Genomic DNA, 23,042 nt, shown 5'->3' with positions numbered 1-23,042 from the left:
AAGGGAACTTGATAGATTCTCCCAGAAAGAAGCAGATGACGTAGATCCTGTCCTCAACCAATGTGTAAAGTGTTCACACAGAAAACACCCGACACTCATCCTTGGGAGAAGATTTCAAGATTCCCTCTTCCACACCCCACCTGGAGGAGCTCTCCACGCAGTCTCCTTCAGCACGGAAACAGGACAGAGCTGGGAGCCCAGGGCCAACCCGCCCTTGACCACCTCGTCCTGGGCTCCCTTACATGAGAAAATGAGCTCCTGAGGAGGCCACACGTCATTATTGAGTTCTCTAAATCGTGACCTAATTTCTGGTTCTTAGGAATTTTTTTTTAAATGAAAGAGACAGTGTAGAGGAGAAATTTCATTTTTTTTCCAGAAGACCTAGACATGCACTTAGAATTTTTTGCATATGTATTTAATCTGGGCAATTTTACCATATTCTGATTTTTTTCCCTAGTCTATTCATGGTGGTGATGAGCAACAAAATCTTTCAAATACTCACAGACTCCTTTGTCCTTAACCCAAAAAAGGCAGGGTGGACTCCACTATCCCCTAGTCTTGGAATGAGAAGAGCGCTGGCTGAGGAGCAGCCATAAGAGCAACATGACCCTGCACCTGCCCGAGGCCAGAGGCGACTAGCCCTGGGTAGTAGGATGGCCACGGGAGTCAGGCTTCTTCCAGATGTCACTCTCAGCTCCTAGCTGGGTGTGGGCTACTTTCAAGCATTTATAAATGGCTTCCCCTGGTTATATGTAAATATCTTGTCCTTTGACACTTTGCCAACCTCTACTGGGTCATGGTGTCCACTGATTCCAACCTGCCCACATAACTGTTGTGACTCGTGCCTCTGATGACAAACCCTTGAACTCTGGTATGAAACAGATTACCCAGCAGTGGAGTGAGCGGGGAAAGAGAGAGAAAGAGACTAGAAATATCATAAGGACAGTGGTGAAGGGTCTTAGGCACTTTGATATTGGTGAGGTATTTTGTACATCAAAACTGTAAAAACTAACACTATTACCACTGTTACCTGAACTGCAAGAAAAATTAAAATTTAAAGGGGCTGGAGAGATAGCACAGCGGGTAGGGCGTTTGCCTTGCACGCGGCCGACCCAGGTTCAAATCCCAGCATCCCATATGGTCCCCTGAGCACCACCAGGGGTGATTCCTGAGTGCAGAGCCAGGAGTAACCCCTGTGCATTGCCGGGTGTGATCCAAAAAAGCAATAAAATAAAATAAAATAAAATTTAAGGCTGGAGAGATGGTCCAGGGGGTAAGGCAATTGCCTTACATGCAGGCACTTGCCCAGGGTTTGATTCCCAGAACCACAATGGTCACCTGAGCACCATCAAGAGTGATCCCTAGGCACAGAGCCAGGAGTAAGTCCCGAACACCACGAGTATAACCTAAATGCCAAAAACAGAAGACTGATTTTTCAGTTATGTAAACATAGGTCTATATAGCTTGGTTTCCGAAACATTTTTCTTGGTTTTTAAACCTTATTTCTTCCTTCCTTTCTGACCCCCTACTATCTGCCCTGCCTGCTCATTTATAACCCCCCAACAAACAGAAGGGTGATGAGGAGTGGGTGTCTGCCTCTCAAACTCTCCATGTCATAGACCTTCTTCCTTTCGCTACATTCTACCATGCCTGCCCCCAGCCTGAGGGTCTCTAAATTAAAGAGGCCCTGGCTATGATAGACACCTTTGGGAACTTCACGTTTTGTTTGTTTGTTTGTTACTTTATTTGGGGTGGCTACAACCATGATGCTCAGGAGCTACTCCAGGATGCTCCAGAAACCACGTGGTGGCAGGTATTGAAACTTGCCTGCTACCCACAAACATGTGCCCAACCCATTGGGTGATCTCTCCAGCCCCTGGTAACTGATTGGGGGTGGGATGGTCAGGGAGTCCCACGTGGCTATGCTCTGGGATCACTCCTGGCCATGCCCATTGGATTGAAATTTCCAGTTCTTGAGCTTACGAGGGTACCTGTAATTCGAACGTTCACCAAATATATTTGTGACCATCTTTTTGGGCCTATTTCTTGAATCTTGTTTCTGAGATTTGTTTTTGGACTTTTCCTGATCACTTCTCATGTCTTTAATTCTCTGGATGATCTCATCCAAAGTAAAAGAATATCCCCACCCGTTATGGCTCTTTATCAGTTCATTGGCCATTGTCAGCAGAGCTGTCACCTGGGTTTTCCCAGATTCACCTGACTCCCTGTTATTAAAGGCCCAAACTCGCCTTCCACACTTTTCAACAGTCTTCCTAAGAGCTTTGCAATCTACACTCTCAATGTAATCTTCGATGCTGTCACCCCCTAGATCTTCCTTCCGGGTGAACAGCACAATTGTGTATTCCTTAACTTTCTCTCCAAAGATGTTCTCTAACTGCACCAAAACACTTTGATCCACTTGAGTGAACCTTCCCAACTGGAACACCAGGACAAAGAGAATCTTGTTCCCTTCACAGTAATACAAACAGCGTTGGACCTCCTCTACTAGCTGGGATGGACCCTCAGTGTCGTTGGGTACCAGGAGGAGAGAGGGCGTGTCCACAACCACCACTTCCTGTTCCCCCCACTTCTCCTTGCCGCTCTGGCAGGTCTTGGTAACCGACTGAGCACTGAGATGTGAGGGGAACGCCGTCCTTCTGAGGATGGTGTTTCCAGTTGCACTCTTCCCAGTCCCGCCTCTCCCCACAAGGACAATGCTCAGGGTATCTGTAGAGAAGAAGAAGAAGAAAAAAAATATTTGAGCAAACTCCTCAAAGTATTATGCAGATTAAATGCTGTCCCTATAAGGATACCCATAACATTTTTCAAAGGAATAAACAAAACACTCCTGAAATTCATATGGAACTATAAACCCCCATGAATATCTAAAGCAGTCCTTGGGGAAAAGAAGACAGGCAGCACCACCTTCCCCAACTTCAAACTGTACTACAAAGCAGTAGTAAATAAAACAGCATGGTATTGGAATAGAAGCAGACCCGCAGAACAATGGAGCAGAGGACCCTCCGCGCCTATTGACTGTGATCCTGAGGTCTCCTAACCCATTTTGACACCAGAGCGGATGCTTGCAGCCATGCATTTTGACTGTGAACTGAGCTACAACCTCGTGCAGCCCGGGGGGGGGATTTTTTTCCCTCTCCACCCCATTTTTCTGAGCGAAAATGGTGGCAGCGGTAGCAGCCACGTGGTAAGAGCCACCCTCTAAGACCCCTCCACCAGGAGGTAGGACTTTCTTTAGTGACGTAGCCTGTAGGTGGTCCTGGGAGGGGGGGCGTTCCCGGCGCGCCTTCCGTCCAGAGATGAACCAGGAGCCGCGGCACGAGAAGCAGACCCTCCGCGCCTATTGACTGTGATCCTGAGGTCTCCTAATCCATTTTGGCACCAGAGCGGATGCTTGCAGCCATGCATTTTGACTGTGAACTGAGCTAAAATATTAGAAACCCAAAACCGCGCTGCCGCTATTGCTATTGCTATTGCGGCCGCGCGGACTTAAAGTCTTCACTCTTAGCAATGAAGAGAAATTAGATGATGCCTATTCAGCAGGCCTGATTGTTGGGATAAATTTCCAATCAATAATAGTGAGTTCTGTATGGAAATATGGAATGTACTCAATATATAGAGAGAATAATGGGAATATCATTAGCTACTTAGATGGGGGGTGGGGGGGAGGGGGTGCATTGGGGTTCTTGGTGGTGGAACGGGTGCACTGGTGAAGGGATGGTGGATTAATCAGTATTTGACTGTGACTTAAACCTGAAAGCTTTGTATTTTTTTTTCTTTTTTTCACGGTGGTTCAATAAAATATTTCTTAAAAAAATAGAAAAAAAATAGAACAATGGAGCAGAGTTGAATATTCTGACACAGACTCTCAAGCATATGATCATTTAATCTTTGATAAAGGAGCAAGAAATGTGAAGTGGAGCAAGAAAAGCCTCTTCAACATGAGGTGCTGGGAAAACTGGAAAACTACATACAAAAAAATGAACTCAGATCTCTGTCTAACACCAAGCACAAAAGTCAAATCCAGATGGATTAAAGAAATTAGTGTCAGATCTGAATCCACAAGGTACATGGAAGAAAATGTAGGTAGAACCCTCCATGATATTGAAGCTAAAGGCATCTTAAATGATGAAACACCACTGACCAAGCAGGTGGAAACAAACATAAACAAATAGGACTACATTAAACTAAGAAGCTTCTGCACCTCAAAAGAAACAGTGACCAAAATACAGAGAGAGCCCATGGAATGGGAAAAATTATTTACCCAGTACCCATAAGATAAAGGGTTAATATCCAGGATATACAACACACTGGTAGAACCTTTCTAGAAAAAAACTTCCAACCACATAGAAAAATAGGGAAAAGAAATGAAGATATACTTCCTCAAAAAATAAATACAAATGACCAAAAGGCACATGAAAAATTGTTCTACATCACTAATCATCAGGGAGATGTAAATCAAAACAACAATGAGGTAGCATCTCACACCACAGAAACTGGCACACATCCAAAAGAACGAGAACAACCAGTGCTGGTGCAGATGCAGGGAGAAAGAGACTCTCATTCATTGTAGGTGGATATGCTGACTGGTCCAGCTTTTCTGGAAAACAATATGGACATTCCTCAAAAAACTAGAAATTGAGCTTCCCTATGACCCAGCAATACACTTCTGGGAATATATCCCGAGTGTGCAAAAAAGAACAACAGAAATTACATTTGCACTTGTATGTTTATTGCAGCACTGTTCACAATAGCCAGAATCTGGAAACAACCCAAATGCCCAAGAACAGATGACTGGTTAAAGAAACTTTGGTACATCTACACAATGAAGCACTATGCAGCTATTATAAAAGATAAAGTCATGAAATTTGCATATAAGTGGATGGACATGGAGAGTATCATGCTAAGTGAAATGAGTCAGAAAGAGAGGGACAGACATAGAATAACTGCACTCATTTGTGGAATATAAAATAACATAATATAAGACTAACACCCACGGACAGTAGAGACAAGGGCCAGGAGGATCGCTTCAGTTTGGAGGCATGCCTCATGTGCTGGGGGAGAAGGCAGCTGGAATAGAGGAGGGATCACTAAGCCAATGATGGTTGGAGGGGTCACTCAGGAAGGGAGATGTTTGCTGAAAGTAGAGTAAGTACCAAACACAATGAACTCTCAGTATCTGTATTGCAAACCATGATGCCCAAAAGTAGAGAGAGAGTAATAAGGAAGGTCTCTGCCATGGGGGCAGGGGGTGGGATGGGATGGGGGTGGCGGGAGGAACACTGGGGACATTGGTGGTGGAAAATGTGCATCAGTAGAGGGATGGGTGTTCTATCATTAAATGACTGAAACTCAATCATGAAAGCTTTGTAACTGTATCTGACAGTGATTCAATTAAAAATGAAAATAAATAAATAAGAAATAAGAAAGGATAAAAGAAAAAAGAAAAAGTAGTTGACCTGAGTACACCTTTCCCAGTTAGGTCATGTATTACATAAGAGGATGCTCAGAACGCACAACCCCCCTCCCCCCTGGAAGCTCCAGCCCTACACATAGAAATGACTTGTATGTCAGAATGTTTATTAACTCAGAAGCAGGACGTGATACCCAGTCTCTGTCCAGTGTTAAGCCTGACAGGGAACTGTATCCCTTCTGCTTCTATTCTGGAATCTTCTCTGACTTCTTAGCATGCTGTGAGTGCTCTGGCTTTCTCATTCATCTCCTACTCATCCAGCTCCAGTCTAACATTTCATCTTTGTCCTCTCTTTTTTTATTACTTTGTCTTATTAAACTTTACATTTTTATTATAAAGCAAGTAAATTACACAGACTGTGGAAGGATTAATGCTTCCTTCAGCAGAATCATGCTAGCATGCATTTCTTATTTAAATCAACTTGGGGTCCAGGAGATAGCAGGCGGGTGAGGGCAAATACCTGGCCAGGCTTTCATCCCCAGCACTACATTGCCTCTGAGTACCAGGCATTACCCAGTGCAGCCCTGGAGGTCCCTGAGCACTGCCAGGGTGGCCACTGGGGTCCCTGGCACAGTAAGAACTTGACAGTACCATGTCCTTCCTATTGGTCAAGAATTTCTAAAAGAAGCCACAGGCCCCCTGAGCTCCACTTGGAAGGCAAGAAGAGCACTTCTTTAAAACTTGTGTTTAAAAATATGTTAAGTTAAAATTTCAACTTGTGTTTATTTGTGTCTTCACGATGAATCAAAAGCCATTCATGATCTTAATAAAGGATAATCCACTACCTTGGTTCTGTATGGTGTGGATGGAGAATAAATGTCCCTGTTAATAAAATGTGAGGTGAAAAGATCTTACAATATGTTTGTTAGGGGTCCCTGTGTCTTCGTGTCTGAGACAGACTGTGACCTGTACATCCATTAGACCTTTTTATGTATCTCCTCAGCCATAAAACCTTTGCCAAGGGACGAATATCCACCTCAACACATAAAGGAGAGACTTCTAACTAGGAGAAATTTTAAAATAGATTTTCCTAAACCTATAGTCTTATAATTATGTTTAGTGGATGAAAAGAAATAGACTGACCCTCTAACACCTCCATATTTGTCATGTAATTTAGTCTCTGCTTTCACATGAGGCTGACACCCAAGGACGGTAGCTACAAGGGCCAGGGGGATTGCCCCATAGCTGGAAGACTGCTTCATGAGCAGAGCGGAGAAGGCAGATGGAATAGAGAAGGGATCACTAAGAAAATGATGACTGGAGGAACCAGTTGGGATGGGAAATACATGCCGAAAGTAGATAATGGACCAAACATGATGGCCTGTTAGTGTCTGTATTGCAATCCATAATGCCCAAGAGTAGAGAGAGAGTATGGGGAATATTGTCTGCCATAGAGGCAGGAGGAGGGAGGGAAGGGGGGGATATACCCGGGATATTGATGGTAGGGAATGTGCACTGGCGGAGGAATGTGTTTGATCACTGTAAGATTGTAACCCAAACATGAAAGCTTGTAACTATCTCATGGTGATTCAATAAAATTAAAAAAAATTAATTTAGTCTCTGCTTTGTACCTTCAGGATGACATTCAAGGCTCTCTATCATTGATATCCCCTCTCATTGCCATTATCAAGAAGTGTGACACCTCCATCTACATAAAGATCGTCCCTTTTGTTCCCTACAAATGCTGTGCTCAGGCCACCACTTATATTCCAATTGAGTGTCCCAACAGGCACATTTCCAACTTCCCACACCTGCCCCCATACCCTACACATTCCCCGGACCCCACTGCAAGTAGTATTTTCTCCACGAAGGTTCTACTCACTTTCCCACATGTCCCTCCTTTAAGAGGCTCCCAGCGCCTGGCTCTCTCCATGAAGAACATGACAAGTCAATAAACAGATGTGTCTCAGACCCCGAGCCAATAGCAACCCTTTCTCCTCTGCTTCAAACATTCTCATCTGAATGAGGGAAAGGAATGTGTAAGGCTGAGTTGAAAGAATCTCCGACTGAGTGGTTAGAACACATAGGGAGAAGTATCTGAAGACTCCTGCCCAAGCAGTAGATATGACAGAGTGACGCGGATTCCAAAGCCCACCTAGTGCCATGTGACTCTTCCCATAAGAATGTTCAAGATCCCTGAGCTTATCAAGTCAAGAGATTTTCCTCCCCTCTCCGACAGAGAGAAAAACCAAGAGATTCTACAGAGAGTAATAAATGGATGGAGAGGCAGAGAGACAGAATAAGAGATTGAGAGAGAGACTGACATATGGGGAGAGAGAACTCAGTTCAAGAAAACAGTAGGAGGGGCTAGAGCAACTGTACAGCAGGGATAGCTCTTGCCTTGCATGCGGCTAACCCGGTTTCAATCCCTGCCATCCCATACGGTGCCCCAACCTACCAGGAGTGATCCCTGATTCCAGGGCTAAAAGTAAACCCTCAACATCACCAAGTATGGTCTAAACACCCCCCAAAAAGTAAGCCCTGAACATCACCAAGTATGGTCTAAACACCCCCCAAAAAAGAAAACACAGATTGCAGTGGGGAACACGAGGCTAAGTGTATGATTCAGACTATCTTCTCACCAGTGCTGAGTCCTCAGCAACAGACACACTGTGAGGAAAAGAAGGAATAAGGAAAGATCAACTCCTTCTCTCAAGACATTCGCACCCACTTGAGAGACGGGCTTATGGAAGTGACTAAACGCCAGGCCAGGATAGCACCTGCAATACAGACACTCCAGTAAATCGTGGGAAAGATGCATCGTCTCTGCTACTCACAGCACAACTTCTTGCTCGCTCTCTCTTTCTCATTCTCCTTACATTTTTTCTAAATAAAACTATTTTATTTTTAATTTTCCTGAACATCTGTCAATAGAATGAAATTGCCCTTATCTCTCTATGTCCTTCAGGAAATAAAAGTCCTTAATGTATTTTTTTTCTGCTCCTTTTTTATTCCTTTTTGGGTCACACCCGGCGATGCTCAGGAGTTACTCCTGGCTCTGCCCTCAGGAACCACTACTGGCGGTGCTCAGGGGACCATATGGGATGCTGGGAATTGAATCCGGGTTGGCCACGTGCAAGGCAAACGGCCTACCCTCTGTGCTATCACTCCAGCCCCATTTTCTGCTCCTTTTTAAAGAGTGTAGAAAGATTTTCTGTGCATTGCTTACCTTCCTTTACCATGGCACATGGCTTATTCGCATTCTGCTGTGTCAGGATCACGAGTTCTTGCAGGAGCTGATCCACCTGCTGCTGCTCCTCCTCCCCCACTGCTTTGTAGCTGGAGAATATGTATCGATTATTACACTCCTTGAGGAGCATACTGAGAGAATGATTTCTAGCCTTTAACGTTTCTGTACTCTGAGGTCTATCTTCTTCCCTGGTGAGGAGAATGAACATGTGCTCAAAGATTTTGTTTCCAAAACTTCTTCGAAGGGTTTCCAGCAGATCTTCATCTTTCTCGGAGTACGAGCCGACGGGAATCACCATCAGGATGACATGAGGGTCCCCAAGTGTGGGTCTCTGAAACTCCCACTTAAAACTATCCGGAGATGAGATATCTGGAGTATCGATGATCACAATTTTCCTCCTTTTCCAGACTCTACTCTGAGGCTGAAATTTTGTGGTCATGGGTTCTTCACTGAATCCGGTGTCAAAGGCCTGCTCCCCCAGAAGGCGATTTCCGACTGTGCTTTTTCCCGCGCCGTGCTTGCCCACCAGCAGGACCCTCAGTTCTGATGTCTCGGGGGCCAGCTCACTGCCGGCCGACTGCAGCTGCATCTCCTCGGACCCTGTAGTGCAAAACGGGCAGACTCAGAGTCTCTGCTTGCAGATGAATATGGAGATGACAGAGATTGATCCTCATTTTTGCCAATTTTTATAGACAGTGATAGCAGGACTGTGAACCCATAAATCTCTGACCTGGTCAGAAGATACCCAGTAGGTGGAAGCCGGGAAAGGGTGACAGGCAAATGCACCACTGCAGAAAGTGTGAGATTGCCCAGAAACATGACCATAATAGGCTTGGCCTTTGCTAGTCTCAAACCTTTAATTTCTCTCATTCCATTACTACATTTGATATGGAGCATGCTGGGAAATTCTACAGGTAAGGTTACAGATTCTCAAATCATGGTGATGCTGGTAACACTGTATTTATCAGAATGCTTGCCGGAAGAACTTAAACCTGATGCAGGAGGAGTACCCAGTTACAAGCCACAGAAAATCAGTTTCAAATAAATGGGCAGTGTTGGTTCATGGCAGCTTTTACATGAAAAACTCACAAATGCTTATACTCATTTGCAATTTGTAACTGATGTAACAAAGCCTGTGCAGATTGAAAACACCATTGATCAAGAGGTCCAGACATTGTCTGGTGGGGAACTGCAGCAAGTAGCTTCTAGCCCTGTGTCTGGGCAAACCTGCTGATGTCTATTTAATTGAGAAATCATCTGCCTATTTGAATTCTGCACAGAGACTAAGGGCTGCTCCAGTTGTCAAACGTGTCATCCTACAGGCAAGGAAAGCAACCTTTGTGGTGGAGCATGACTTGGTCATGTCCACAGACCTTGCCGATCCAATCATCATTTTTGATGGTGTTCCATCCAGGAACATACTCGCAAACAGTCCTCAAACTCTTTCGGCTAGCATAAATAAGTTTTTGTCTCAGCTTGAAATTACATTCAGAAGGGATCCAAACAACTATTGGCCAAGAATAAACAAACTGAACTCCACTAAGGATGTAGAACAAAAGAAGAGTGGAAACTATATTTTCTTGGAAGATTAGATTGCAAGAGCATTCATAAGCCATTTGTTAAAAAGAAACATTAGGACTCTGTTATCAAAGCAATCAGGTTTTATGCCTCACACTGTGGATCTTGAAGGATAATTAATGTAAATTTAGAAGCCAGTTGTGTTGCTAATTATAGTCTGAACATAAAAAATCCCACTTTTCCACTCTTAATGACTTCTTTTGTGTGTAACATTCTAAAATGAAGACATTTCCGCCTTTAAAACTTACCTCCAAGGTTCCATGATGTGAGAGAAGAATTTCAGTAGGTGTGTTATATTCACTTACCAAATCCTGACCAGCAATGCCCCTTTTTTAAAATCTTGGGAAAAAGTTTCTGTGCTTTTATGCTTCATCAATGATGCCAGATCATGAAACTGCCCTTATATTTTAAAATCCAGTTGAAGACACCATTGAAGAAGTTTGACAAATAAACACTAGGGTTATATTTGTTATTTGTTTTAAGCCTTTTGCACCACATGTGTTTTCAGTGTCTTTAACTTAAAAAGGAAGATTATTTATATAAATAACCACTGTTGGAAATGGCTATTTGTTACTAACATTAAGCATTCTTTTATAATGTATTTGGTGCTTTTGATTATCTTTCTCAGAAATCATTTCACCTCTATCTTCAGAAAATCCCTAGCTTGAATGCCCCGCCACAGAGTTGGGGCAGGGTGGAGGTGACGGGGTGGGGATGGTGGGAGGGATGCTGGGACCACTGGTGATGAAAAATGGGCACTGGTGGAGGGATGGGTACTCAAGCATTGTATGACTGAAACACAAGCACGAAAGTTTGAAAACCTGTAACTGTACTTCACGGTGATTCAGGAAGAAAGAAAGAAAGAAAGAAAGAAAGAAAGAAAGAAAGAAAGAAAGAAAGAAAGAAAGAAAGAAAGAAAGAAAGAAAGAAAGAAAGAAAGAAAGAAAGAAAGAAAGAAAGAAAGAAAGAAAGAAAGAAAGAAAGAAAGGAAAGAAAGAAAGAAAGAAAGAAAGAAAGAAAGAAAGAAAGAAAGAAAGAAAGAAAGAAAGAAAGAAAGAAAGAAAGAAAACATTTCTAAAGCTTATTTGCTTCCCTTAAAAGTACAAGTTCAGAATCTATAGTAAGTGCCCAGATGTCTATATTTTGTAAACTGCAAATTTCAGATGGGCAGCAAAGACTCTGAAACACTTCTCTGCAGACAACACTAATACAAACATGACCTCAGACAGCAGACTCTATCCCTTACTACCAAATGTCGACAGGAAACACACTATCTAAATCTATTTGACATTCTCAAGTTCTGTGTTAAGAGTTCCAAAACTTGGAGCTGGAGCGATAGCACAGCGGGTAGGGCATTTGCCCTGCACAGAGCCGACCCGGGTTTGAATCCCAGCATTCCATATGGTCCCCCGAGCACCGCCAGTAGTAATTCCTGAGTGAAGAGCCAAGAGTAACTCCTTTGCATCGCCGGGTATGACCCAAAAAGCAAAAAAAAAAAGAAAGAGTTCCAAAACTTGATCAAGTTCCTGAGTTGAAGCAGCAGGAGGTTAATAATGTGAGAACATCAATATTCTGACTAATGCCCTGAACTGGGACTCACATCTTCCCTGAGTGGGGCAAGCATGGTGGGGGATAGGAGGGGGAATTACAAATTAGACTGACTTTTAAGCTTTATGGAAATGATAGACAACAGTAATATGAAAATAATGGATAGAAGTATGGTTAAGTAGGTCTCAGTCCAAATATTTCCAAAAATAACCTAATCCATTAATGATTGAGGTTATTTTAATATATACAAAGTTTTCTTTTTCTCTTTTTTGCATTTTTTTTGCTTTTTTAGGTCACACCTGGCGATGTACAGAGGTTACTCCTGGCTCATTAACTCAATAATTACTCCTGGCGGTGCTCAGGGGACCATATAGGATTCTGGTAATCAAACCCAGGTCGGCCGCATGCAAAGCAAATGCCCTACCCGCTGTGCTATCACTCCAGCCCCTAAAGGGTTTTTTTGTACATAAGTGGGATTATACTAAAATAAACAGAGCCTATTTTTAAGGATAGTGTAAGTCTTTGAGTTATTTCAAATATATTGAATAAAATATGAAATATAATTAAAATGCTTTTTAGTGGTATATTCACGTAATAGTTCAGTGGTTAGGATGTTTCCCCTGCAGGTGGTCAACTCAGGTTTGATTCCCAGAACCCCATATGGTTCCCTGAGCTCTTCCATGGGTAATCCCCAAACACAGAGTCAGGAGAAAGTCCACAGAATGACCATATGTGGTCCCCCAAAATAAATAAAGAATAAATGATATGCAACATAATGAATCTCAAAAACATTTAAAAAAGAACGAAGTCAGACATAAGACCACAAGTTGTGTGAGTCCATTATAAGACATTTAATAATAGTCAGATTATACTCTATTGATAGAATTTGCAGGTACTTTTGAGAAGAAGCAGCAAGAATATCCAAGTGATAGAAATGAAACATCTTTATCTAAATGGTGGTCAAATATATAGACATGTCAAACTTCATCACACTTATCAAATGTGATCATACATTGTTAGATTATATTTCTAAGCTTTTTAAGAAGTAACATTGGTTTTTCCTCCCCCCACCCACAGGAAGCTTAGGTTTATTGACTTATACTCACCACAGTGCTCCCGAGGCATACCAAAACTCCTTGGGGCACTCCCAATTATCTGTATTCATTTTTCACCTCTCCTTTGTGCTCATCTTCCTGTCTGTTTATCACAAATATCCCCCAATCAGACCCTGTAATCTATAGGTCAAATCTTCTGAGGGCTCTAGGTTTTGTATATGCAAGTGAAATACCGCTTTTCTCTTTCTTTTATGTCCTTTGCATAGTTTATTTTAGAGCAACATCCTTTCTGTATAGACACAGGAAGACAATTAATGCTATGCTTTTGTAACATGGGAGTTAATTTACTCCAAATCATATTTACTCTTTAGTGGACATAAGCCTCAGTTGCCCTTAGTTTCTAACACTCCACAAAAGGGTCTCACCGATGGACATAGATAGACCAAGGGCAAATATGGCATCAAAAAGTGACAGGCTAAGCACTATAAGAAGTATAATAAGTTAAGAGCATGGTCAGGGAGCAAACTGACATAACCCAAAAAAAGTGATTGAATAAGGACCCTGCTGGGGTTAAGAAAAACTAACCTGGTCTGAGGACTGTAGTCTGGGATATATAGCGAGATGTCCCCAGGAAGAGCCACCTTTTAAGCTCAATATATCTCTTACTATGTCCATACAAAATGACTAGAAATATTGTTAAGAGGTAAAATTTATATGATTGTCTAAGTGGATTATTAGCAAAGGAATGGAGAAAACAATAGTCCTTAGATGAAATTCCACCCTTGGAGGATCTACTCATAGGAATCAAGAGCCCCTAAATGAGATTCTGTCCTTGGGTAAATATCCTAGAATAACTTCCCCCGAAGGAATAACTTCCCCCAAAGGGCTTTACATCTGTTCATAGTTTATGATAATGTTCAACCACACCTATGTGTAGTTGCTACCCCCAGCCCTTCATGATTTCTCTATAACTGATACTGTAAGACTTGGATAAATGGCCACTGATTACCAACCAAGCCCTGGCCCCATTCCTTCTTCCATCATCAGCTGGCTGGGGGACAGTGACTGGCCCTGGACATACCTGAGGATCCCCAGGTCACCAGGGGACAGTGACCCCCAAGCAATGACAATACATGCCAAAAATCTTCATACTTAATGGTGATTTTATCTAAATTGTAACTTTATCTAAATGTTTATCTAATACTTTCTCTAAATGGTGATCGGGTATATAGACATGTCAATGTCTTACTTATCAAAAGTCACCATACATGTCAAAAGCCATGATACTTAAGACTATCATAATATGCCATACTTAGGACTATCATGATATGAACATCTTATTCCATACAAATTACACCTCAGTGAATTACTGTGAAATCCAAACAATAGGGACCAGAGAGATTGCACAGGGCATAAGCAGTTTGCCTTGCATGAGGCCAACCCTAGTTCAATCTCCAGCACTGCCAAGTGTGATTTCTGAGCACAAAGCCGTGACTAAACCTTAAGTAAAGCTGAGTGTAGCCCCGAATCAAAAAAAAACATAGAATCACACATATATTTCTTGGGTCCAGAGAGAGTACAGGGGATAAGGGGATGTCTCGTACACAGGCAACACTGGTTTCATCTCTTGCATCTCATATGGTGCCCAAGCACAGCCAGGAGTGATCCCTCAGCCTAGTGCCAGGAGTAAGCCCCAAGCACTACTGGGTATGCTGAAACACACACACACACACACACACACACACACACACACACTTTCCATACATCTCCTGTCCCAACTACCTTTCCCAGGAGCTACAATCAACACCAAGTCAATAAGCTAAACAAAGTACAGGTAGCATCTCGATGTGGTCACTGAGTCTGAGTCCTTCAGGCCCTATCATGAGGGTCTTGTCTCTAGGTCTGGGAGAGGAAACAGATATGCACTTAAAGTATCAGCTGAGGAGCTGGTACAGCTGGTAGGGCATTTGCTCTACACGTGACTGACCGGGGTTTGATTCTCAGCATCCCATATGGTTCCCCGAGCACCACCAGGAGTAATTCCTGAGTGCAGAGTCAGGAGTAGTTCCTGTGCATCGCCGGGTGTGACCCACAAAGCAAAAACAAAAAACAATAAGTATCAGCTGGAAGGCTACTGATACCACAGAACCTATTGAACACAGTTCACACAAGCCCACATCCTACACACAGTCCTTTCTTTCACTCCCACTCTGAGACTTCCCATGGTATTCTATTGTCTTCTTGCCAATAGTCAATGAACCCAACTCTGTTCAATGATAACTTTGTATCTGGGGAGTGAGATTGAAGGGCATTAATGTTGTATGTTGGCAGAATTTGATTGTCCATATTTCTGGTTCAATTGGCTCATCTGGGGGCTGGAGTGATAGCACAGGAGGTAGAGCATTTGCCTTGCACACAGATGACCCAGGTTCGATTCCCAGCATCCTATGTGGTCCCCAAGCACTGCCAGGGGAGATTCCTGAGTGCAGAGCCAGGAGTAACCCCTGAGCATTGCCAGGTGTGACCCAAAAAGCTAAAAAAATGGCTCATCTGTAAAATGAGAACATTGGTAATACCATTTTTCTTATAAGGGTTATTATGAAGATATTTTATATACTCTAAGTATTTAATAGTATATAACACCCTATTGAGTGACATATTTAATTTCTCAGTACATAATGTCTCAGCTTAAATCACTATCATTATTTGGTTAATAACTTTGGTTATTATTAGGCATGAGGACAGAGAAGTTATCTATTTTTTTCACCATTAAATATTTACTTATGGCACAGAGCTGGTCCATAAATAACCTGAGAGCTGATCAGTGAGGCGATGGCCAAATCAGCTGAGTTTGCCCCTATTTGGACACAACTCCAGCAACTACATAGAATGAGGTAGATCTCTGCATACTGACAAATCCAGTGCACGCAAGAAGTGCCACTATTGGTCACCATTACATTAGAGATTGGGCTCTAGGGGCCAGAGTTACCCAAAGTAACTATTTCTGTTTCTTCAGAAGGAATCAGAAATGGATCGTGATTAACCAGGACCCAGAAAGAAGAGGCAGAGTCAGGCCCAACTCCATAAGATTTCAGAGGAGGTCAAAGGTTCTCTCATCACACCCTTGGCTGGTGCTACACCCAGTGCACACATGAAAAGTCCCCTGGGGAACCGACTGCGGGCCTGATCTGGGGAAGGCCTTCAGGGTGCATTTCTGTCCTGACTAATCTACTTTCCATTTTAATGTGTAATGCATTCAAATGAATACAAAAATTGAGCTCAAAAGAGTTAAAGATCATCTTACCATGTGAATTGTCACGTCTTTCATTCATGGTATCCTGGAAAATAAAGGCAGAAATTACAGACAGATCGGTGCAACCATACCTCTCTACTAAGTGTCTGGAACTTAGTAGATGCTTCATAAACTCTGGTTTTCCTCTCCCTTCCTCCTGTTGGGGCATCAAACTCACCCATTCCAAGAAGTCCCACTTTGACCTAAAGCAGCCCCCTGTAATGAGTTTTTACTTGTTTTACTTGCTCCAGTACTTAAATTCATAGAACTCCCTGTAGCAATATTCTCTTAGAGAAAAGCAGAAATACCTTTGTTTCCATGCAGAAATCACTCCAATTGAATGCAAGCTCCTCAGAAAGTCTGCAGTTGTGTTTAGTTACAAATGCCTTTTCCATTAAATACTGGATTGAGGAGTAGGGGAAAAGGGCAAGTGAGGGTGGAGCGATTGGAAGGCTCTTGGCAAGACAGCAGGGATGAGAAAACAGCCTGACAGGACCAGGGGGTGGCAGCAGGAAAGGAGAGAAGTAGGTGGGTGACTTGACTTGGAGGATATCTGAGGTGAGCGGGCAGTGGTCTGACGCTGACGTCTGGGTCTAGGTTGGATGAAAATGGCGAGCACCCGACTTGAGAGGAAAATCGAAGTATTACAGAGTTAAGATGAAAACCCAAAAGTTTTGAATGTCAAGCTTGAGGTCCTCTAAGGGAGACACCCAGTAACTTGGTCAGAGTCAGCACGGGAAGAGGGGAGGAGATGGAGTCACCTCAAAGCTGTATTAATGCGGGGCCCAAAGGGAAGAGAATTGAGGAAGGTGAGACTACATCGAAAATGCCAGTGTCAGAGCCCATGAAAAGACTCGGTGATTTCCGGGGTCCCAGGAACAGAAGGTAGACACCAGAGTAGGTGATTTTATTGAAGCCAAGGGGACAGAGGGCGGAGGAGTGACCACTAAGTCCTACTTTGCCAACAGAGTCCCGAGGGTACTATTTAAAGGACCCTACTCTGAGCCCCTCTTCCCAGAGTATGGTAACCATCCGCTAAAGGAAACCTCTCTTCCATGAAGTCCCACGTACTCGCGCCTCTGTTGTCCCACTCGCTCTAGCATCACAGTGGTACTGGAGACATGGGCATGAGTTCTCACCTGCAATTCACTGTGCTCGTTTCCGAGGTCCAGGCAATAGGGCTGTTCTCCGTTCTGGTCCACCAGACCCTTTACCTTGCAGAGGAGCTCGGACACCTGCGCGTCCCTCTCCGCCCACGAGGCCTTGTTGTCGATAGCGCAGTACCGGTCCCTGCAGTCCTGCACCAGCGCCGTTAGGGCCTCGTCGCTCTCCACGAGCTCATGCAGTGAGTCCTCCCCCAACTCATCCTTCCTGGTGAAGACCACGATGCTATGCTTCCCGGTCTCCCGTCCAAACCTGGACTTGGCACGATGGAAGGTTTCCGCGTCCTCTTTATTGAAGTTGCCGATGGGGATGACCAGAAGCAGCGCGTGGGGGCCGGGAGCTGAGAGCTCCGCGCAGTGCTCGAGGTGGCCACGCTGGGCCTCGGCGCTGACGCTTGAGGAGAAGAGGTCGGGGGTGTCTATGACCACGAGCTCCATGTTCCGCACAGTCCCGTGCGCGCTCTGGCACTCTCTGGTGACCGCCTGCGCCCTGAATCTGGACGCAAACACCTCCCGGCCCAGGATGCTGTTCCCCGTGGCACTCTTCCCCGCGCCGTGTTTGCCCAGGAGGAGAAGCCTCAGGCCCGGCTGCCCAGTGCTCCGGCTGCTCCTGTTAAGAGGCAGAAGCAGCACGTGGACCTTCCCTTCCCAGCGACCTGCAAGGGACCCTCTCTGGGAACCCGACTGTCCTTGGGGCCCTGCACCCTGAGGTGCCTGGGACGGGCTGGGAAACCATCTCTGCGCGCTTCCTCTGGGGCAAACCCAGCTTCCCGGGGTTCACTAAAGGCTTGTTTTGTCGTTAGGACCCACCAGCCCTTATACTTGCACGTTCCTCACTCTCTCTCCAACTGTGGCCGCCTCCAAACTGTGTTTCCTTCCTGGGCCTGCCCTGCCCTGCCGGACGGCCCCCAGCCTTGTGCTGTGGTGGCACATTTATGTGACTTTATTACCTGGGGCCCTCTGTGAATATCCCAGAGTCCCATAAGTGAGGCGGGGGTGCCCGGGGGGGGCATTTCTCAAGCCCTGACTGAGAAATGTTGGCAAATAGCAAGGGACAGTGTTGGAACTATGGATACAGTAAAGGACAGATGTTCAAAGTGTGGATTTCTGGTATCCAACCCAGACCTACCAGATCAAGACCACAAAGGAAGGAGACCTACAATTGGTGCTCACCCCATGTGACGAATCACTCCATGCAGCCCTGGGGGACCCTGAGCACCCTCGGGTGTGGCCATTTGCAGTCTATTCAACTCTAGATAAAGGCTTATATAAAAATAATTCTCAAAATTTGGGGCTGGAGACAGCCACAGACATACTACAACAGGAAGGGTGTTTGCCTTGTATGTGGCCCACCCAAGTTTGATCTCTGGCATCCCATATGACTCCCCAACTCCCATCAGGAGTGCTCTGTGTGCAAAGAGCCAGGAGTAACCCCTCGACACCACTTGGTTTGCCCAAAAACAATGGGAACCAGAGCGATAGTACAATGGGTAGGGCATATGCTTGCATGCAGCTAACCCAGGTTCCATCCCTGGCATCCCATATGGTCCCCCAAGCACTGTCAGGAGTAATTCCTGAGTGCAGAGCCAGGAGTAACCCCCCCCCAAGTGTCACCAGACGTGATCCAAAACAACATTATTCTCAAAATTAGGCAACTAATCCTGCAAAGGGCGTGTAGGGCATTTGCCTTGCATGCGGCTAACCCAGGTTCAATTCCTCCATCCCTCTCAGAGAGCAGGGCAAGTTATCAAGAGTATCCCACCCACATGGCAGAGACTGGCAAGCTACCCATGGTGTATTCTATATGTCAAAAACAGTAACAAGGGGCTGGAGCAATAGTAGAGTGGGTAGGGCATTTGCTTTGCACGCGGCCAACCCGGGTTTGATTCCCAGCATCCCATATGGTCCTCTGAGCAATGTCAGGGGTGATTCCTGAGTGCAGAGCCAGGAGTAACCACTGTGCATTCCCAGGTGTGACCCAAAAAGCAAAAAAAAAAAAAAGTAACAAGTCTCACAATAGAGACATTACTGGTGCCCACTGGAGCAAATCCATGAACAGCAGGAGGACAGTGCAGTGCTACAGTGCAATCCTGCAAAGAATGCCAAGCCAGTGAATCTACACAGGTCCAAGCTGAGAATTCTGGGGCTTTCTCAAAATGGGGGTAGGAGACACCCCCCTCCTCCTGCTGGAGGACCAGCAGCTCCCATTATCACCGTCTTCTGGCATAGAAACGGCCCAGCTGCACAACTGAACCTCTTCAACATGCCAAGCCACCAAGTTATTGCGGGTCCTGGAGCACACGACGTGAGACACCTCCAAATTTCATAGCACTGACAGCCCAGTGGAATCACCGCAACTTGGATGAGAAAGCTGCACACAAGCCCACCGACCTTAGTGAACAAAAACAGTAACACAGAAGTCTCGACTAGCACCAACCAGCTCTGTGCATCCTCAGACAAGGACCTTAGTGACACCATGTGAGTTACAACAATTATCACAAATTGGCTTTTATGATTTATTTTCTGACAGGTCCTTGTTAAGTAAGCAATATAAAGCAAATACTGAGGCCAGAGGGATGGTAGGGCAGGAAGGGAGCTTGCCTTGTATGTGGTTGACCCAGGTTTGATCCTCAACACCATGTATGGTCCCCAAAGCATGGCCAGGAGTGATCTATGAGCACTGTTGAGTGTGTCCACCCACCCCTGGAAAAAAGGTATTAATATTTTCTGACTGGTAAGAACTGGTTCCTTTCTCCACAGGACTTTCCCCACAAATTGCAAAACCCATCTCTTCTTTCTCCTCCTAGTAACCACAACGATTGTGACTAAAATCCAATGAATTCAAAGAAATACAACCTACAATCAGTCCCAGGTCTAGGCAAAGACCTCAGCAACCCCAACCCGTCACCTTTACCCCATACAGCCCCTTAAACAGACAGGGGGCCCACATGTGTGATATGTAAACCCCACAGAAAGGCCATTTCCTGCTAACTAGCAGCATTTCTGCCGCGAACACGCACCCCAGCTGCCCGGTTCCCTCTCTCCTTCCCTGCTCGCTCACTGTGCTCCTGTGTCCGTTCTTCACTTACCCTGCGTGGGGAGCTCCAGAGAAGCACCCTCCCCCCCACCCCACCCCACCTCACCCCAACCCTGCTCTGTGCCCTGGGCCCTAACCCCGGCCTGCACACAGTGGTGCTCAGTGAGTGCTGATGGGAAACAGCAATACGGCAGGTGGCAGGAGGGTAGCAGACAGCTCTCAGGGCCCTCAGGTGTGGAGAGGGGACTCAGGTGGCCCAAACGAACAGGAACACACAAATGCTCCCGTTATAGTATCCTGAGGAAGTGAAGTGGGACTTTTGGGAAAAGATTTATTTTTCTTTTTTTTAGACTCCAGTGGGTAGCACTGTAGCACTGTAGTCCCCGTTGTTCATCGATTTGCTGGAGCGGGCACCAGTAATGTCTCCATTGTGAGACTTGTTGTTACTGTTTATGGCATATCGAATATGCCATGGGAAGCTTGCCAGGCTCTGCCAGGGGGCTGGGAAACTCTCAGTCGCTTGCTGGGCTCTCCGAGAGGAACAGAGGAATTGAACCTGGGTCAGCCACATGCAAGGCAAATGCCCTACCCGCTGTGCTATCGCTCCAGTGAACTCCAGTGGGTAAGAAAGCTAAAAGAAGCGTAGAAAATCTAACAGGTCTGAAAAAGTAACTTATATTCCAAAGAGGCAGCTCTCTCTCTCTCTCACACACTCTCTCTCTCTCTCTGTCTCTCCTCTCTCTCTCCCTCTCTCTCTTCTCTCTCTCTCTCTCTTTCTCACACACACACACACACACACACGCTGGACCCATGTCGTTTTAGCCCCTCCAAGGACACACACTCCTAGTGGTCCCTTGTCTTCTAGCACCACAAACACACACATGCACACACAGAGAGAAACACACCGATTCTCTCTCTCTCTCTCTCTCTCTCTCTCTCTCTCTCTCTCTCTCTCTCTCTCTCTCTCTCTGTCTCTCTCTCACACACACACACACACAAACACACACTTGCCCAACCCAAGCACAGAAAGGCCAGAACAGAGACAACTGCCCTCCCCTCCCCTCCCCTCTACTTCCCTCCCCTTCCTTCTCCTCCCCCCTTTCATCTCTCCCTCCACCCAATCCCCCTCTGACAAGGCTTAGCAATGGGGAGAAATAACTGATTCTCTCCAGACCTCTGGCAGAGGCTTTCTCAGATATTCCCCGGAGGGCGCTTCAGCACCCACCCAAGTTTCCAGGGTGTCAGGATTGTCCCTGAATTCCAGCTCAGGGGTCAGAGAAGCTGCTGGTAAGCCTGGTCCCCCAGCAGGACAGACTCCCTTCCTGCCCTCCGCTGGCCTCAGGACCTCAGTCCCAGGGTCTAAGACCCCAGGGAACAGGACCCATCAGCAGGACCCCAGGCTGCGCCCCACACTGCTCCCTCCCCGCGACCTGCTTCCCCAGAATCACAGGGCCCTAAGCTGGGGCCAGAGGACCCAAGGGAGCCCCTGAAATCCAGCCCTCGGGAGACTCCTGGCCCTTCTCTGGCTGCAGCCCCCCAGCCCGCCCCGCCGTGTCCGAGCTGACCCCCTTACCTGGGCACTGCGCCCAGGCCCCTGGCAGCCTCCGGATCCCCAGGGACCCCCGACATCTCCATCTCGGCTGCTCCCGAGGTCTGTTGGCGAGCTGGAGGGGCGGGCGAGGCAGCGGGCAGGGGCAGCGGGCAGGGGCAGCGGGCAGCGGTCAGGGAGAGCGGGCAACGGGCAGCAGGCAGGGGCAGCGGGCACGGACAGCGGGCAGGGGCAGAGGGCGCGGCCCCGGGTTTCCTGGCTGCTTCTCTCAGACTCGGTTCGGGCAGCTCCTGACCCGGCCTTGGAGTCACGCACTGGGGGCCGTGCAGGCTGGGGACAGGCGCCCCGGCTCAGCTCTGGCCACGCCCCTGGGCTGGGCGCCAGTGGGGACTGGACGCTGCGAATCCCGGACGGGTTTGACTGGGTGAGACCGTTCCGGGCCGGGCCCGGGGAGGAAGGACGGGCCGCTCCTGCCCCCTGGCGGCCAGTCCCCTCTCCCGCCGGCCCTGCCCTGGGCCCCCACGTCCAGGCTCTCTCTGCGCGGGTCGGGTCGCGGGCCTTCAGGGTCCACCAAGCCGGACCCAGCGTGGGGAGGCGCGGGCACCCGCCGGCAGGTGCCCGCGCCTAAGCGGTCAGTGCGGCAGGCGCTGTCCAGCAGGGCCGCAGCCCCGGACACGCTGGGAAACCTACAGGCCGGCGCGATTGCAATAGACCCGCCACCGGGCCCCCTGGCAGGGCTGGGCAGGACGGCGTGGTCACAAGGCCACAGGCAGGGAGAGGCCGCACCCCAGGTCACTGCCCGCCCAGGGTCCCCCCAGAGGAAGAGTAACCGAGGCCACCGCATGTGGTGCAGGGAGCGGCCGCGCAGACACGGGTCAGGGAGGGACGGCGGCTAGAAATAAGGACGAGGCTGGCCCAGGCGCCTGGACAGCGGAGAGAGCAGATGTGCGCGGGGGCCCAGGCGGGAGGCCGAGCAGGACAGTCCAGGGAGACCCCGGGGCTGCTGTCCTGCTCAGGAGGCGCCTTCCGAGGTGCTGCGGCTCCCCAAACCTCTGGTGTTTCCTGGGGAGGAAACGTGTGTTCCCCACCCACCTCCAGGGGCGTTGGCAGCACCCTGTGTCAGAGTCAAATTTGTATTT

The 23,042-nt window shown here is 46.8% G+C and overlaps 1 protein-coding gene across 1 annotated transcript; it reads right to left on the bottom strand.

The window, feature by feature from the left end:
• Positions 1–1,933: 1,933 nt before the first annotated feature.
• LOC129403287 (GTPase IMAP family member 8-like) lies at positions 1,934–21,989 on the bottom strand. The gene is made up of 6 exons (XM_055129963.1): positions 21,928–21,989; positions 17,294–17,927; positions 16,167–16,200; positions 10,018–10,188; positions 8,661–9,281; positions 1,934–2,727 (listed from the first exon to the last, which is right to left on the bottom strand). The coding sequence occupies exons 1-6, from the start codon at positions 21,987–21,989 to the stop codon at positions 1,934–1,936; spliced, it is 2,316 nt and encodes a 771-aa protein (XP_054985938.1).
• Between the last annotated feature and the right edge of the window lie 1,053 nt (positions 21,990–23,042).

This window comes from Sorex araneus, chromosome 1 (assembly GCF_027595985.1).
Source record: "Sorex araneus isolate mSorAra2 chromosome 1, mSorAra2.pri, whole genome shotgun sequence".
Taxonomy (NCBI): domain Eukaryota; kingdom Metazoa; phylum Chordata; class Mammalia; order Eulipotyphla; family Soricidae; genus Sorex; species Sorex araneus.
This window is presented reverse-complemented; position numbering and strand designations above follow the sequence as displayed.

Excerpts from the sequence above, each read along its gene's own strand:
- LOC129403287 (XM_055129963.1), bottom strand. The coding sequence starts at position 21,989 with ATGGAGATGTCGGGGGTCCCTGGGGATCCGGAGGCTGCCAGGGGCCTG. Across the intron at positions 17,928-21,927 it reads GGCCTGGGCGCAGTGCCCAG|GAGCAGCCGGAGCACTGGGC; the intron begins GTAAGGGGGTCA and ends GCCTCTTAACAG. Across the intron at positions 16,201-17,293 it reads ACGAGCACAGTGAATTGCAG|GATACCATGAATGAAAGACG; the intron begins GTGAGAACTCAT and ends TTTATTTTCCAG.